This window comes from Pseudochaenichthys georgianus, chromosome 23 (genome assembly GCF_902827115.2).
Source record: "Pseudochaenichthys georgianus chromosome 23, fPseGeo1.2, whole genome shotgun sequence".
NCBI lineage: Eukaryota > Metazoa > Chordata > Actinopteri > Perciformes > Channichthyidae > Pseudochaenichthys > Pseudochaenichthys georgianus.
In genome coordinates, this window is record NC_047525.1 from 49,261 (window position 1) to 63,308 (window position 14,048).

The 14,048-nt window shown below is 45.9% G+C and overlaps 1 protein-coding gene across 1 annotated transcript in view; it reads left to right on the forward strand.

Annotated features, from left to right (window-relative positions):
- Nucleotides 1-4,786: 4,786 nt before the first annotated feature.
- LOC117439164 (pleckstrin homology domain-containing family A member 5-like) overlaps nt 4,787-14,048 on the forward strand; it is a 101,496-nt gene continuing 92,234 nt past the window's right edge. The window contains 1 exon segment of the mRNA XM_071201841.1: nt 4,787-4,941. Within this exon segment, the coding sequence (XP_071057942.1) occupies nt 4,787-4,941 (155 nt within the window).

The window sequence follows — 14,048 nt, forward strand, 5'->3', positions numbered from 1 at the left end:
TTTCATTTTGCTCAAAACTCCTGCAATCTGCAAAATGACTCACTCATCAGCCTATGCTGTCATTTGTTATGTATTATAATAAACACATGTGTATAGCTGAACAGAGCCTCTACAATGCATGCTTGTTGTTAAAACTAATTCAATAATGATTACTGAGAAAAATGGAAATGGCTAAGATGGATTTGAAATCGTGTTTTGGCCTTAATATTCTGTAGTGGTCAGACTGACACTAATGAGAACGTTCACTGGAACAGGGTAGCAGCTGTGCATGTGTTTCTGGCAGCTTCACTTTGTTCCAGGCATTTTGTTTTACTTTACAAATTATATTCTTACAAAAAGTTTATTGGGGTGATGTTAATCTTTTGACTTGACGTAATTGATATAAAATGAATGTTAAATCTGTCAGGAGTAATCAGTAGATGATCAGCTGTGATGAAGGATGTCTCAGAGCGAGGCACAGTCTATGACTTGACATGTTTTGTTCATTTTGTTTAATATCAGAATAAATGAAGGCAGCGGAATGAGCGGCTGCAGTTTTGTGATTGGGACTGTTACATGTGAGAGTGAAGAAGAAGAGCCCTGGGAAAGTGGCACAGCTTAAAGCACTACATGACTGGGTTAGCTTCCAGGCACCACTAGTTATTTCAACGATTTACATTTGCAATCAACACCTCCTCCATTCTTCATGCCAAGGATATGCTGGCATAGATGTTTTAAGAGACAGTCCAACAAATGGCTGTCACACTTGAACATGAACAGAAGAAGTGCCAGATATGTGTTTCTGCAAGGCCACTCATGTATGTCGCCACTGTGATGGCAGAGTATCCTGCTAACTTTTTCACATGTGAAATAACGTTTCTTTCAAATTGGTTTGGAATTAGGAGAGCAAGAAATTGGGGGATTTAAATACCTCATCAGGGGGACTTGTTGGTTTGATTTCCTCAGACAGATGAACGTTCATTCACAACACAGGTGTTCTGCTATTTCCCCTGAAATGCTTCAAAGGATGGAGGTGTAAATTGGCGGTACAGACTTCCCTGAATATCTCTCTCTGCTCCAATTCACTCATGAGCCCACCACAGACTGTAAGTGTAACATTTAAATAGCACCCCCCTCCCAGCCACACAACGTCTCATCACACCACCTCGTCCAGCTGAGGGCTTCAGGTAGTTTGATCAGAGTGTATTAGACGTTCCCTTTGACGTGTTTCTTGATTTCTTCATCTGACTGCTCCCACAGCTGAACAGCTGACCTAAGCTGAATTTACTTCAGCTGTCTCAGTGCATCCTCCTTTTACCAAATCAGTCAAATGCATTAGTGTGCCCTTATAAATACTCTGCACACTGCAGTAAGCATAATGAGCACTTCACCCGTTGTCTTGGTAACCTTATTTTATCTTAGTAATAGAGTACGAAGAGCATGGCAAAGTGGCTAACCCCGCCACACAGGCAGATTGATCAGCAGTCTGTTGGTGCAGTGTGATAACTTGCCACTCGTACAGATATTAGTGAGGTACCATTTTCTGTGTTCAGCATGTGAGCAAAGTATGTTTTTTGTGTTTATCCTCGGACTATTACGATTTGAGATGGCATAGTTCACTGTGTAATTGAATGCAACATCAACTGGCTCTGCGTACGAGCTACAGAGCATCAACAATAAAAGCCTTCCTACACACACACACACACACACACACACAGACAGACAGACAGACAGACAGACAGACAGACAGACAGACAGACAGACACACAGACACACAGACACAGAGTGCTGCGTTCCTCCTCCATGTTCTCCACAGTCTTATCTGCTAAGGAGAGGGCTCGCAAGATTTTTGAGATTCAGGGTCTGGGGGACAGCAAGCCGTCCCAGCTCATGGAGAAGATGCTGAATCTGCTGGGGGGGGGGAAACCCCGGATTTTGTCTGTGGAGACGTTCCTGCACCACTTCCCGCCCCGGGTTCAGACGGCGCTGGCCAACACGACCATTACTGAACCCCGCGCGCTGGCTGAGGAGGCTGACCGTTTTTTCCTGGCGACCCAGCAGCCCGGTGCAGAGGCGCTGGCTGCAACGCTCAGTGCCCCCTCGCCGGTTAGGAGGGCTTGGGGGGAGCAGACCGTGGCAGCTCCAGGCCGGCGTGGGGACACGGGGGAGTGTTTTTACCACGCGCGGTTCGGGGCCAAGGCGAAGAAGTGCATCGTTCCCTGCAGCTACAAGCCTCCGGGAAACGAGAGGGCTGGCGCTCGGTAGTGGCCCTGAGCGTTGGCGGCACGAGCAGGCTTCTCTTTGTTAGCGACAGTGTCTGGGGTAGCTGGTTTCTCTGTGACACGGGCGCTCAACAGAGCGTGGTTCCTGCGTCGATGGAGGACGTCGCTCGGGGGGGGGACGGACCACAGTTGACGACGGCTAATGGCAGCCCCATCCACACTTATGGCGTGAGGCCTATGTGTTTATGTGTTGGGGGGCAGCGGTTCAACAGCGGCGGCTGACATAGCCCGGGCCTTCCTTGCGACATGGGTGCCCCCTCGGGGGTGGACGCCCCCTCAGCCCTGGTCTGGCGGAAACACTGCCTAATGGAAAATAAAGTGTGGAGTTCCATACTCAACACGCCGCCTCCGACTCCCATTCATCGGCTCTACCATATCCGTATTTATTTATTTCTCCAAGTTATGTTTTTGTGTGCACTGAGGAGTCTCAAAAAGGCGTTTGTTTAATCATTTTAAGATTGGCTTTAATACATTTTTGCAAAGTAATCTTTATATATGATACATGGTAACATTTTATTTATCGTGTTATTTCCAAATATTTCTCTCCATTCTTCCTTCTGCCAACGTGTCACAGTTTCTCGTCCCTCCCGTTTTTGTGCGTACCGCGTACGGATGGCTCAGAGTTTGCGTGGAGGACCGCACATTTTCCAGTCAAGTTTGTTTTTTATAAATCGCAAAGATCGCTTAGAAACGTGCGTACGCCATCTTTTGAGCGTACGCAACGTTTATAAATGAGGCCCCTGAGCTGCCATGATAATCTCCCATAATCCTCTTGTATGTAAATGTTACATTTGGAGGACAGGATTATTCAACCGTAGGCTGCTTGTAATTAGTTTGCATGGAACCCCTGCAAAGTATTCTAACACAAATCCAGTTTTAGTCGTGAGACTCGATAGGCTCCTGACTGACTGTGGAACAAACCAGAGGGCAAAGGAGCACACACAGAGCTGTATCATGTCAGGTATCTGAAGTCAGCCCAGGTCCAAATAACTACAACAGACCATGTTTACTGTAACTGGTATTACCATATATGTATTACCTTTTTTATAATGGCAGAAAAGAGCCTAGTGTCTTCAATTTAAAGGTCCCATGTCATGGCCATTTCTACTGATCATAATTCCACTGTTGAGGACTAGAATAGATTTACATTGTTCAATGTTCCAAACTCACATTGGTTTCTCATCCAGCATCTCTGTAAAGCAGGGGTCTCAAACTCAAGGCCCGGGGGCCAAATCCGGCCCGTGACTTGATTTCATGTGGCCCTGCAAGAGCTTGCAAAGAATATAATACGTTTATTATACGGTTACATGCCACTTTACAGAATCAGGTTGCCCATAAACTACATGTCCCACAATGCATCTCGTTTTGTGACATGCACACTTGCAATTATTTGCCGTGGACTTCTGCTTTTCAGACATAGTTAATTACTAAGTTATTATCCTATCCGATAATAATCCAATTCAGAGTCAATAATGTAATATAATACATTATTTTATATATATATTTATATAGTTACAACCGGCCCTTTGAGTGCAAGCTTTATGCGAATGTGGCCCGCGATGAAATTGAGTTTGACACCCCTGCTGTAAAGTATGTGTATTCCCCCTTTTTCCCCCTAAAAAAAATAAGTGTGGCTTGATGTTGAAAAAGGTTTGTAACGCTGTGAGCACGGGTCTGCGGAGAGCATTTCTCCGCCATCCCAACTCGTCTATTACCAGCGTTCAGGGAGCTCTATGCAAGTCAACGGGACTCCCTGTTAGTCATTTGTTGTTGATCTGGGTGTGCACACGTCACAGATCCCAGGAAGCAAACAATGGAAAAAGAGAAATGTCCAACGAGGCGTTCTGGGGCAGCAGACAGGTCTTTTCTGTGTTAGAGTTTTACTCGCTACAGGGTGCACTTTGAGGGTTTTGACTCTGCAGAGCGTCTACATGCAGAAACACCTTCATAGCAACAAGGGGACGGGTGATAACCGGGAAAGCATGACATGGGCCCTTTAAATGTCAGTTGATTGCAATTCTGCTGGAACTGCTACCCCCGTGACCCGACCACGGGTAAGCGGGAGAAGATGGATGGATGATTGCAATTCCAAAATAAAGGCGACAGGAATAAATATTCTCATTTCTATTCTCTGCCCCTGGCATCACATCAGGGGTCTGGGGTCTGTGTGGAGTTCTTCATCCCTTTAATTATGTAGAATGCATCTGAAGACAGCCCTAGATTTCCATGGGAGTTGGTCCCCAGAGCGTCCTCTGCAGAGTGACTTCCTGTGGCCCATCAGACACAAGGTGCCTCCTTTCAGTGCAGCATTGTTTTATTGCACTGAAAACATGAAGAGTTTGAGAATTCCTGTCGCATTGAGAATGTGATGCACTCGCTGTTAGCGGCTCGGTGTTGATTTTAGGAAGCAGGTTTTGTGACGATGCAATGCATGATGGGACGATGTAGATCTCCAGAGAGATCCGTAATGTTCTCTCTGACTCGGATTGGACAGTCGCTGGGTTTTTCTCGCAGGATTCTCCACGATGACACATCTGTCTGATAACACGAGCACAAGGGTGGTGCAGGCAGAGCAGGAGAGAGAGGGGGGGGGGCTGTTTAGCAGCACTCGCACAAGCAGAGCTGCCTTCAGCCGGAGAGGAAGAGGAGCGTCCTGCCTCCTTCAGCTGCACGTCCTCCGGTGAGTGGACAGCGCACTGCACACCTACCACTGTTGTGTTGTTATAGCGATTTGTGAAATGTGTGCCTGCACGGTGACACTGTGGAATGTGCCGAGCAGTGTGGCGTATGCTGGGAGGATGTGGTGGCGTATAGAAGAGAGGAGCTGTCCTCCGTGCACACACTCGTCATGTTGGAGCGCTTCGGTTGTGACTAATGATGATGTCAGCTTTACTCTGCATGCACTTCTCTAGAAGCATAGGAAGATTACGTGTGGCGCAGTGGACTAGTGCGTTGGTGTTGGGATCAGGGTTCAAACCCCACCGCAGTCAGCATGTCGTTGTGTCCCTGAGACACTTCACTCCAAAGTGCTCCCGTGGGGATTGTGTAATTAAGTGTGCGACGTCTTATTTTTGTTTCTTTTTTTTAAAGAGATAGATATTACATTTAAAATCACAATATATGTTCCTCTGAAATATGTAGAGTATTTATTTTCCAACTATTGGGCTTGGAAATCAAGATGTCTTGGTGTTTCTGTCTATCTTTATTGTTGATCTCTTTTAGAAAGCACACTTCAAAGCTCAGTTTCCTCTGTGAGTCCTACTTTGTGCAGGCGGTACATCACGTAGCCTCACATCCTAAGGGTGCTCTCGTCCTCTCAGGTGGAATCAAACAGGCTGCTCCTGTTTCCACTGGTCTACATATGAAGTACATATCCTTAATGGAACGGCTACAATAGATGAGCCCGCGGGTTAGATGACTGGCAGACCTGTGGGGGTAATGTTGACAGGATAGAGTGGAGGTATGGAGGGGGGTGTATGAAGAAGCTCTTGTTGTTAAGTTGGAGTTAGAGAAGAAGTTTTAAATCCCTCCCCATCAGAGTAGCAGGTTCATGAAGAATCATCAGCAACATTTCAGCTGCTCTTATTCGAGTTGGACCTTCAAAGGACACTGTTAGTTGGTTTTTGGTTGGTGGGACATTCGATGACAGTGATGGCACTGTGTTCCTATATCATAGCAAATACTTGTGTAAGTATAATGTCTCATACTTGATGTTATTGATGAAATCCTGTGGGGGGTTGGTGGTCTTTGTCAGTTTGTTAAGTGACCAGAGGATTTTAAAGTGTGCAACACCTGTATCTCTTGTTCTGTAGTATTCCAACATGTGTATAGAAAAATCACATTTAACAGAGAAGTAATGTATGATAATGTTTAATCAATTTATCATTTAGTCAAAACAACATTTACAGACTTGTAGACTCCTCATGATGAGTTTGATGAAAAAAAAGTATATAATGGCCCAAAGTATATAATGGCCCAATGGCATTGACTGGTTCACGCAGTCTTCAAAGTAACCTAGCAACCTAAATTAATTTGTAATTTGTCTGTCCAATGACCTTGCTCCCTTTCATGTCATGTGATACCTTGCGTGACGAGCGAACCGTTAAATCAACATCAAAAGTTATATGTACTACACAGCTATAGCAGCAGCAAGATCTGCAGAGTTATAACAAATTGAATAGCTAGCATTTATAATGTACAGCAAACCAAAACACAAAAGCGGCGCTCAAAAGAGAAAGGACAAGAGAGAACAAGGAGATGTAAAGGCTAAACAGACAAAATTAGACCGTTTTTTTGTCATACATCGTCCTCGAAATCGAACACTAACGTTGGTAATGTTGACGTGCAGCGGCAGCCGGAGCCGGAGGCTAACAATAGCTCACCTGCCTCACCATCATCTAGCAAGTGAAGCTGTATCCGTGGCTGTGCGACCTTCTTCTCCAGCCATGAGCCAGGAGGAGAGGATGGATTTGGCTGTGCCCGGCGGTGGTCCTACAGTTCCCGCAAGGGTCCCGCCCCCAACCGATAGGGGACTCTATGGCACTATTGAGACACCCGACGCCAAGATCAAAGGCTATATTATAGCAACCGGTCCATGTAGGCCTACCGGCCCATTCCCCGGCCCACACATCAAGGAAACAGGTGTTTCTCCGAGATCTATTACACCACCACTACCAGAGCAGGTATCAAACTGCCACGGACATGGCTGTGTTACTCCCCCACCCTGGACTGTGCCTATTGTGAGCCGTGCTAGCTGTTCGCAGACCGAGGTGCATCGTTCTACAGTGATGCGTGGACACGCGTTGTCTGCGAGGATTGACTCACATGCACAATCTCAGGTCCATGTCGGAGCGTGTGTCAAATATGAACAGTGGAAGAAAAACGGGAGAATCGATGCAAACATGGAGAGGAATGCAAGGAATGCTGCTAATGACTGGAGACAGGTACTTGAGCGTATTGTCAACGTTACAATCACTCTGGCCACTTGTAACTTGGCTTTTAGAGGACATAGGGAGATTCTTGGACAGCCCAACAGTGGAAACTTTCTCAGTATGATAGAACTTTTAGCATGTTACGATCCGGTTCTGAAAGAACTTGTTGAGCGACCACAAGGTTCTGTGAAATACTTGAGTCCAGCTGTTCAAAATGAGATAATCTACATAATCACAAAGCGGGTGCAGTGCGACATTCAAGTAGAAATAAATAATGCTCCGTTTTGTTCTGTGATCATGGACACCACCCAAGATATTTCCAAAAGACACCAAATTAGCCAGGTGTATAGATATGTGACAATCCAGAGGGATGAAAACGACAACGCAAAAGATATCCTGATAAACGAGGCTTTCTTGGGGTTCGTGGAAACAGTGGACACGTCAGCTCGTGAACTCCAAAAGAAAATCCTGGACAGCATAGAGAGTAATGGATTTCACCTGAGCACGTGTCGGGCCAGGGATACGATGGCACGGCGAACATGAGTGGGGTCTATTCAGGTGTGCAGGCCAGGATCATGGAGATGGAACCGCTTGCCAAATATGTACACTGTGCTGCACACAATTTAAATCTTGACACTGAATGACTCCGTAAAGAATATAGAGGAGCTGCGCAATTTTTATGATATTGTTGAGACTCTTTATACTTTTTTCAGCCAAAGTATTAAGAAATGGTCACTCCTTTCCGGTATCATGTCATCAGAACTCTCAGAGCATTGTAAATAGGGATGCACGATAATTATCGGCCAGATAATTATCGGTCCGATATTAGGAATTATGACGTCATCCCGATAAACCCGATACCAGTATTAATAGCCCCGATAATATACAATATATTTTTTGGGTAAAAAAAAAAGAAAAAATACTGCGGTGTGGGTGGATTGGGATGAGGGGCGCTTGTTCTTCACTCGGCTCCTCCTGTTTTGCCAGTACTGTGGTGTTAGTGGTTTAGGAAGAGGGGAGTTCTTCACAAATCCAGCTACTTCGAACCTGATCAGTCACCTGAAACATCGTGTGTTAAAAGCGTACGAAGACAATAATACAATACAGTGTGTGTGTGTGTGTGTGTGTGTGTGTGTGTGTGTGTGTGTGTGTGTGTGTGTGTGTGTGTGTGTGTGTGTGTGTGTGTGTGTGTGTGTGTGTGTGTGTGTGTGTGTGTGTGTGTGTGTGTGTGTGTGTGTGTGTGTGTGTGTGTGTGTGTGTGTGTGTGTGTGTGTGTGTGTGTGTGTGTGTGTGTGTGTGTGCGCGCGCGCGCTGGAGCTATGTGCAACTCAAGGCATATGCTCGAACGGGAGCTGCCTGGACGCTGCAATCATGTTGCGCACTATCCGTGCTGAGTGTGCTGACTTCTCCTACAATGTCCCGCTGTCTGCTTCCTGCATCAAGTCAAGTGCTCGGCGCAGTTGTGGCGAAATGTCGCTCCTCTGTTTTCATTTAAACAGCTCCTTATATCCGTTAGCGCAACTAGCTAGCACCAGATGCTAACAACAACCATGCAGTAAGGTCTCTCTCTCGCTCGCTCAGGCCACACACACACACACCCTCCCGGTCCTCTCGATGGCCAGTCGGTGCCTGCCGGTGAGCGTGGAAGTGTGGTCTGCCACAAGCGGGCGGCAGGAGCGGGCTGTCAGCATCAGCTTGTAGATGGTATTTTAAACTCGATGCGCTCTGAAACTACGGGGTGGCCGAGGGAAAAAAATACACATGCGTTAATCGCGTTAAAATAATTAGTGGCGTAAATCTTTTTTTATTATCGGTTATCGGTATCGGTCTTGAGAAGCAGGAAGTTATCGGTATCGGTATCGGTTTCAAAAACCCAATATCGTGCATCCCTAATGGTAAAGTTACCATAAAGCGCATCTGCCCAACCAGGTGGTGCTCAAGACATGATGCAAAGCTGCCCTTAGATACCGGTATGTAGATATCATGAAAGCTCTAACTAGAATCGCGAAAAGAGGGAGGAACGGGACGAGGCTACAGCCCTAAAAAACCATATGGAACAATTCAGCTTAATTTTTCTTGTCGTACAACAGACAAAAATACTGGAAAACATGAATGCAGTGTCAAAGATGTTGCAGGCAAAGGAAGTAGACATCCACAAAGATGTTGGTGTCCTCCAAAACACAGTCCAGGCCCTATCTGCATACCGAGATGACTTTGACCGGGTCAAACGCACCGCTCAGAGTCTTGATGAGAGACAGGGAGCGCAGAGCGAGTTCACGGAAATTCGCAAAAGAAGGATGAAACACCACTTCGATGAACTCAGTCAAGACGAGAGGCTTAGTGATGGCGAGAGCCGTTTCAGAATGAATGTGTTCAACGCCAGCCTGGACATCATTAGCAGTCAGCTGTCACAGAGGTTCACTTCTATGCGTGAAACGAACGAACTGTTCCAGGCTATCCACCCCGGGACGTTGAACCGTGCGCAGGACAATGCCCTTCACCAGCACGCGCAGCGCCTCGCGGACCACTACAGCAGGGATTTCTCCCCGAGTTTCCCCGTCCATCTCCTTGCGTTCAGAGCCTGCTTTAAGACTGAACTAGCTAAAGAACCATCTGTGGAGGATATGACCAAGATGCTTATTGTGGACCACAGCTCAATGGCAGCCACATTTAGCGAAGTGTGCACAGCATTGCTGTTATATCTCACCATACCTGTCACTGTTGCGACCGCAGAACGCTCATTCTCAAAGCTCAAATTGATTAAGACGTATTTAAGAAGCAGCATGGGACAAGAACGACTCGGTGGATTGGCAACACTCTCAATAGAGAACAGCAGGGCCCGGAAGTTAGACCTGAGCAGCGTTGTTGACGACTTTGCTGAGCACAAGGCCCGCAAGATGAACTTCTAATGGTGATGAGTAGCTTTTCTCTTGTTATGGAGAGGGGTCGGAGATTTAAATCTGTAGCAATGTAATTGTGACCTCTCTTATGTTGGAACATGCGCATGTTGCGCACCTAACCTGTGTCTGTGATAACGTGTGGCCGCTGTGCCATGATGAAGAATGATTCATTCTGTGATTGTGTGATTAGTTCGCTGTGCCGTTGTTTTTTGAATAATAAATATAAAATAATTGCCAGTGTTATCAAGTGTGTATTTGTTGTAATAATGACGACTTGATTTGAAGCCTGTGTTTGTGAGTGAGAGAGTGAGAGAAAGAGAGATAGAGCGCGTGCTCCAGGAATAGGCCTAATCAGAATCATTTCAAGTCCAGATTCAATGTTGTTTGCATAAGTAGGCTATATTTTTCGTTTAGTTTATTTATTAAGTTAATTTCAAGACAACTTTGGGAATTGTGTTTGTTTGTTATGAGTTTTAAATAGAAAGTGGAGAGAGAGAGAGAGAGAGAAAAAAAAGAAGCAAGCAGCGCTGAGTTGGGGGTTGGGGGGCCCAAAAAAAATATTTGCACCGGAGCCAATCACAACCTTGTTACGCCACTGATTCAAACATTCATCTTTTGGAGGATCCAGGCAATAATTGACTGTGATTAATCATCTCCTCCATCTGGTGCCAACACGTTCTCCTCTGTGCATGGCAGTGCAGGGTGAGGTCCCACCTGAAGAGAGGGGGTTTATATTTCATTTAAAGAGAGCCTTTCTTTCATTCTAATGCTTCCCTTTCATTTCAATCGAAGTACGTGCAAACTTAATTGGATTCTTGGAAGCCTTTATACATCCTTGTGATTATGTTGCAGCATGTTTACTCATGCATCTGTCCAAAGCCTTTAATGTACTGTTGACTGTGCTTTTTTGAAAATGCCAGGATAAATGCAGTAGAGCCTATAGAGACTCCAGTTGCATCTTTTTAGAAAGTGGTTGCAAGTAAAGCAGGTGAATTTGCACATGGCATCTTCAGTTCATCACAAACATACATGGGAATATGTGCCCTGATATGAGCAAGCTTTAAGTGCTCTGTACATAATGTATGACTCCATCCAGAGGCTGAGTGCCCGCCCTCACATGGGAGTAACGTCTGAAGCTGCCCTCAGTCATCAGCCAAACACTTGAAGTGTGAGAAAGCAACATGAGCGCCTTTATTCTGGCTGAGGAGGATATCTCTGACCTTTCTATGCTCTGAGAGGCTGTGGGTGTCAGGCTCAATGCAGCTGGGAAGATGAGATGAGGACGATGTTAATGATATAGGTGGAGAGGAATTATGGAGGACAGGATGTAAGGACAGAAAGAGAGAGATGGCCTCTGTCCCTGCAGGATTTCCATCTCTCCAGTATTTATGTGGACTGTTTCTTTGGTGGACTCCTTGTCCGACTGAAAACCCTCATCTCCAGGGACCTATATCTCCATCACATCCCATCAAGCATATGTCACAGTTACCTATAGCAACATATAGGCTAACACAGCACTGTTAAAGCATTTGAGTGATGTGCAGTGTGTTAGGAGATTTGGTGGACAACTCGTCCGCTTTCTTAAATCTCCTCGCGTCCCTACACAAGCCGTTATCTTACAGGAAGGAAACCCAGAGCATACAAGTAACCGTTTAACAATAATCCATTTTAATGGTAATATACAATGCAATACAATCAAGTACAATCAATACAGTACAAATTACATACAGTTCTGTGGGATCCCACATTTACCTGATACTCACGTGAGCCAGCCAGCCAGCCAGCCAGCCAGCCAGAGGAGAAAGAGAGAGAGCACACAACGGGGTTCCTGTCTAAATACCTCGCTGACCGGAGGAGTTATCTGCGCCTCCCTTCCAGACCAGTGATTGGCTGCCCAAATTATCATCAACACCCCACATCTTAAATTCCCCCACAGGGATGACTGTATGTTAACTCCTGACCTTCCCCCTCTTCCTTTGTCCTCAAAAAACCACATGTTAGCAGGCCCAAAACCAGCCCAGTTTTCTACACAAATCATTTTCAAGCTTCTTCACAGTTTGCATGAATACATACAAATATTTCCTTACAATTCCCTCTTTTGCACTCTTAAACAAGAGTGCAACTTACACAAGACACTTGCAAAAAAACTGCATCCTTGTCTGCTGAGTCTCCATACTTTTTATTCTCAGTGTCCACAGTGAAGGGCACTCCGTCCAGGCTCTCGTTGCAGATGACGCAGCGGAAGCAACCGGGGCGGTAAGACTTCCCCAGGGCCTGCCGGCCTGCATGTCCAGGATTAGATGTCCACCTGCGTTGCACTTGTCTGCAGACTGCTGGAACCCAGAGTACAGAAAGTCCTCTTCACAGAAAACCCTTCCTGCGTCATAGTAGAACGCCTTCCCTACTACAGGCGCTGCAGGTGAAGCAGCTGTCATGGTAGAGGCTGCCCATAGCTTGGCAGGCCTGGCTGGCTCCATACACCGTCTTGTTGCACTTAACACACACTCCTGTTTCAGCGGAGAGTGGAGTCCCCTGTGCCATCCTGGCTTGCCGTGTCTTTGTCCCCTCTGATCCGCTGACGGCGGCTTCTGGGCTGCCTGCTAGAGAGATGTCTTCCTTCTCCTCCGGCTTGCTGATGGCGGCTTCCGAGTCGCTGCTGAATAGATGTCCTCCCGATCTTCCTTCTCCGGTCCGATGATGATGCCTCCTGGGACGACATACGACTGCTGGATGGATGTCCTCGAGGTCCTTCTCCTCCAGTCCGCTGATGACCGCATCCGAGTCGACCTCCATGATGAGAGCCCGATCCGTCCTGATGTCGTCTAGGGTCCTCGCAGGTGTACCAGTTGTCCCCCTTTCCTTGTAGGCGGACGTCATTGGATGTCCTCTGGGTCACTCGGTCGGGGCCGGAGAGCCTGGGGTTGACAGTCAGCCTCCTGCGTCTCGGGTCCCCCTTTTGGCATCCACAACCTGTGTGGAGAAATCTGATACAAATCCCTCAAGCCTACGCTCCGGGCTCTGGGGCCCTCGGCTGTTTGACCCACCAGTGCGTGGCCACTTGGAGCCTGTTGGTGGGGTGTCTTACAACAACAGACGTCTGAGCACAGGTTTTCTAAATTAATTGTGCAGCTTCAGAATCTTAATACTTGGACTGTGCCCACTAAATAAGAACCACAACATCTTTAGGTAAACTAAATAACATATTTCAATAGCTCTGAATTTCTGACAAGCATCTGTATTTATTTAAATGAAATCCCTGAGATCCCATTAAAAATCTAAAAATATGATTTGAACTGCTAATGTTTCTGGTAAAGAAACACACTAATCTTATGGATTCAAAAACAACCAAAATCACAATACTAACAAAGTGAATGGCTTCCTGGTGATACTGCTTCTACCCGTCAGTTCTTATATATTATCCTACTAAAAAATGAATACAAAATTCCAACAAACTGTCATCAAATGTCTTTCTATTACAAATGTAGATGAAATGTATATCCCCATAATGACCTAAACAATAAAGTCTATGGCTCTTACTTCTTTACCAGGCTAGTTACATGATGTTGTCTGTTGAAACATTACTCACCGGTCAGCCTCTCCAGTATTCCATTCTGGACTTACATCTCTCTGGCAGCCCCTTGGCCACTGATTCTCTATCTGTGTTACCTGCTATAACTCAATCAATACTAGAGACATGTCAACATTCATCAAACAGCCTCTTATCCCCAAATATGGAGCAGGTCAATTCTAAAACTGTCAATCAATGGTCAGATTGAACAATGGAGTTGTGCCAGCCGGTTCCTTTCAGTCCCTAAATGAAAAATGTACATTGTAAAGTTTACACTCCCCCTTTTTTACACATTATCTCATGTGTAAACAAAAACCTGTATGGGAAGAAAACCTTCAGGTCATAATGGATTATAAGACAATACCAAACATTTTTCCCAAAGGTACAT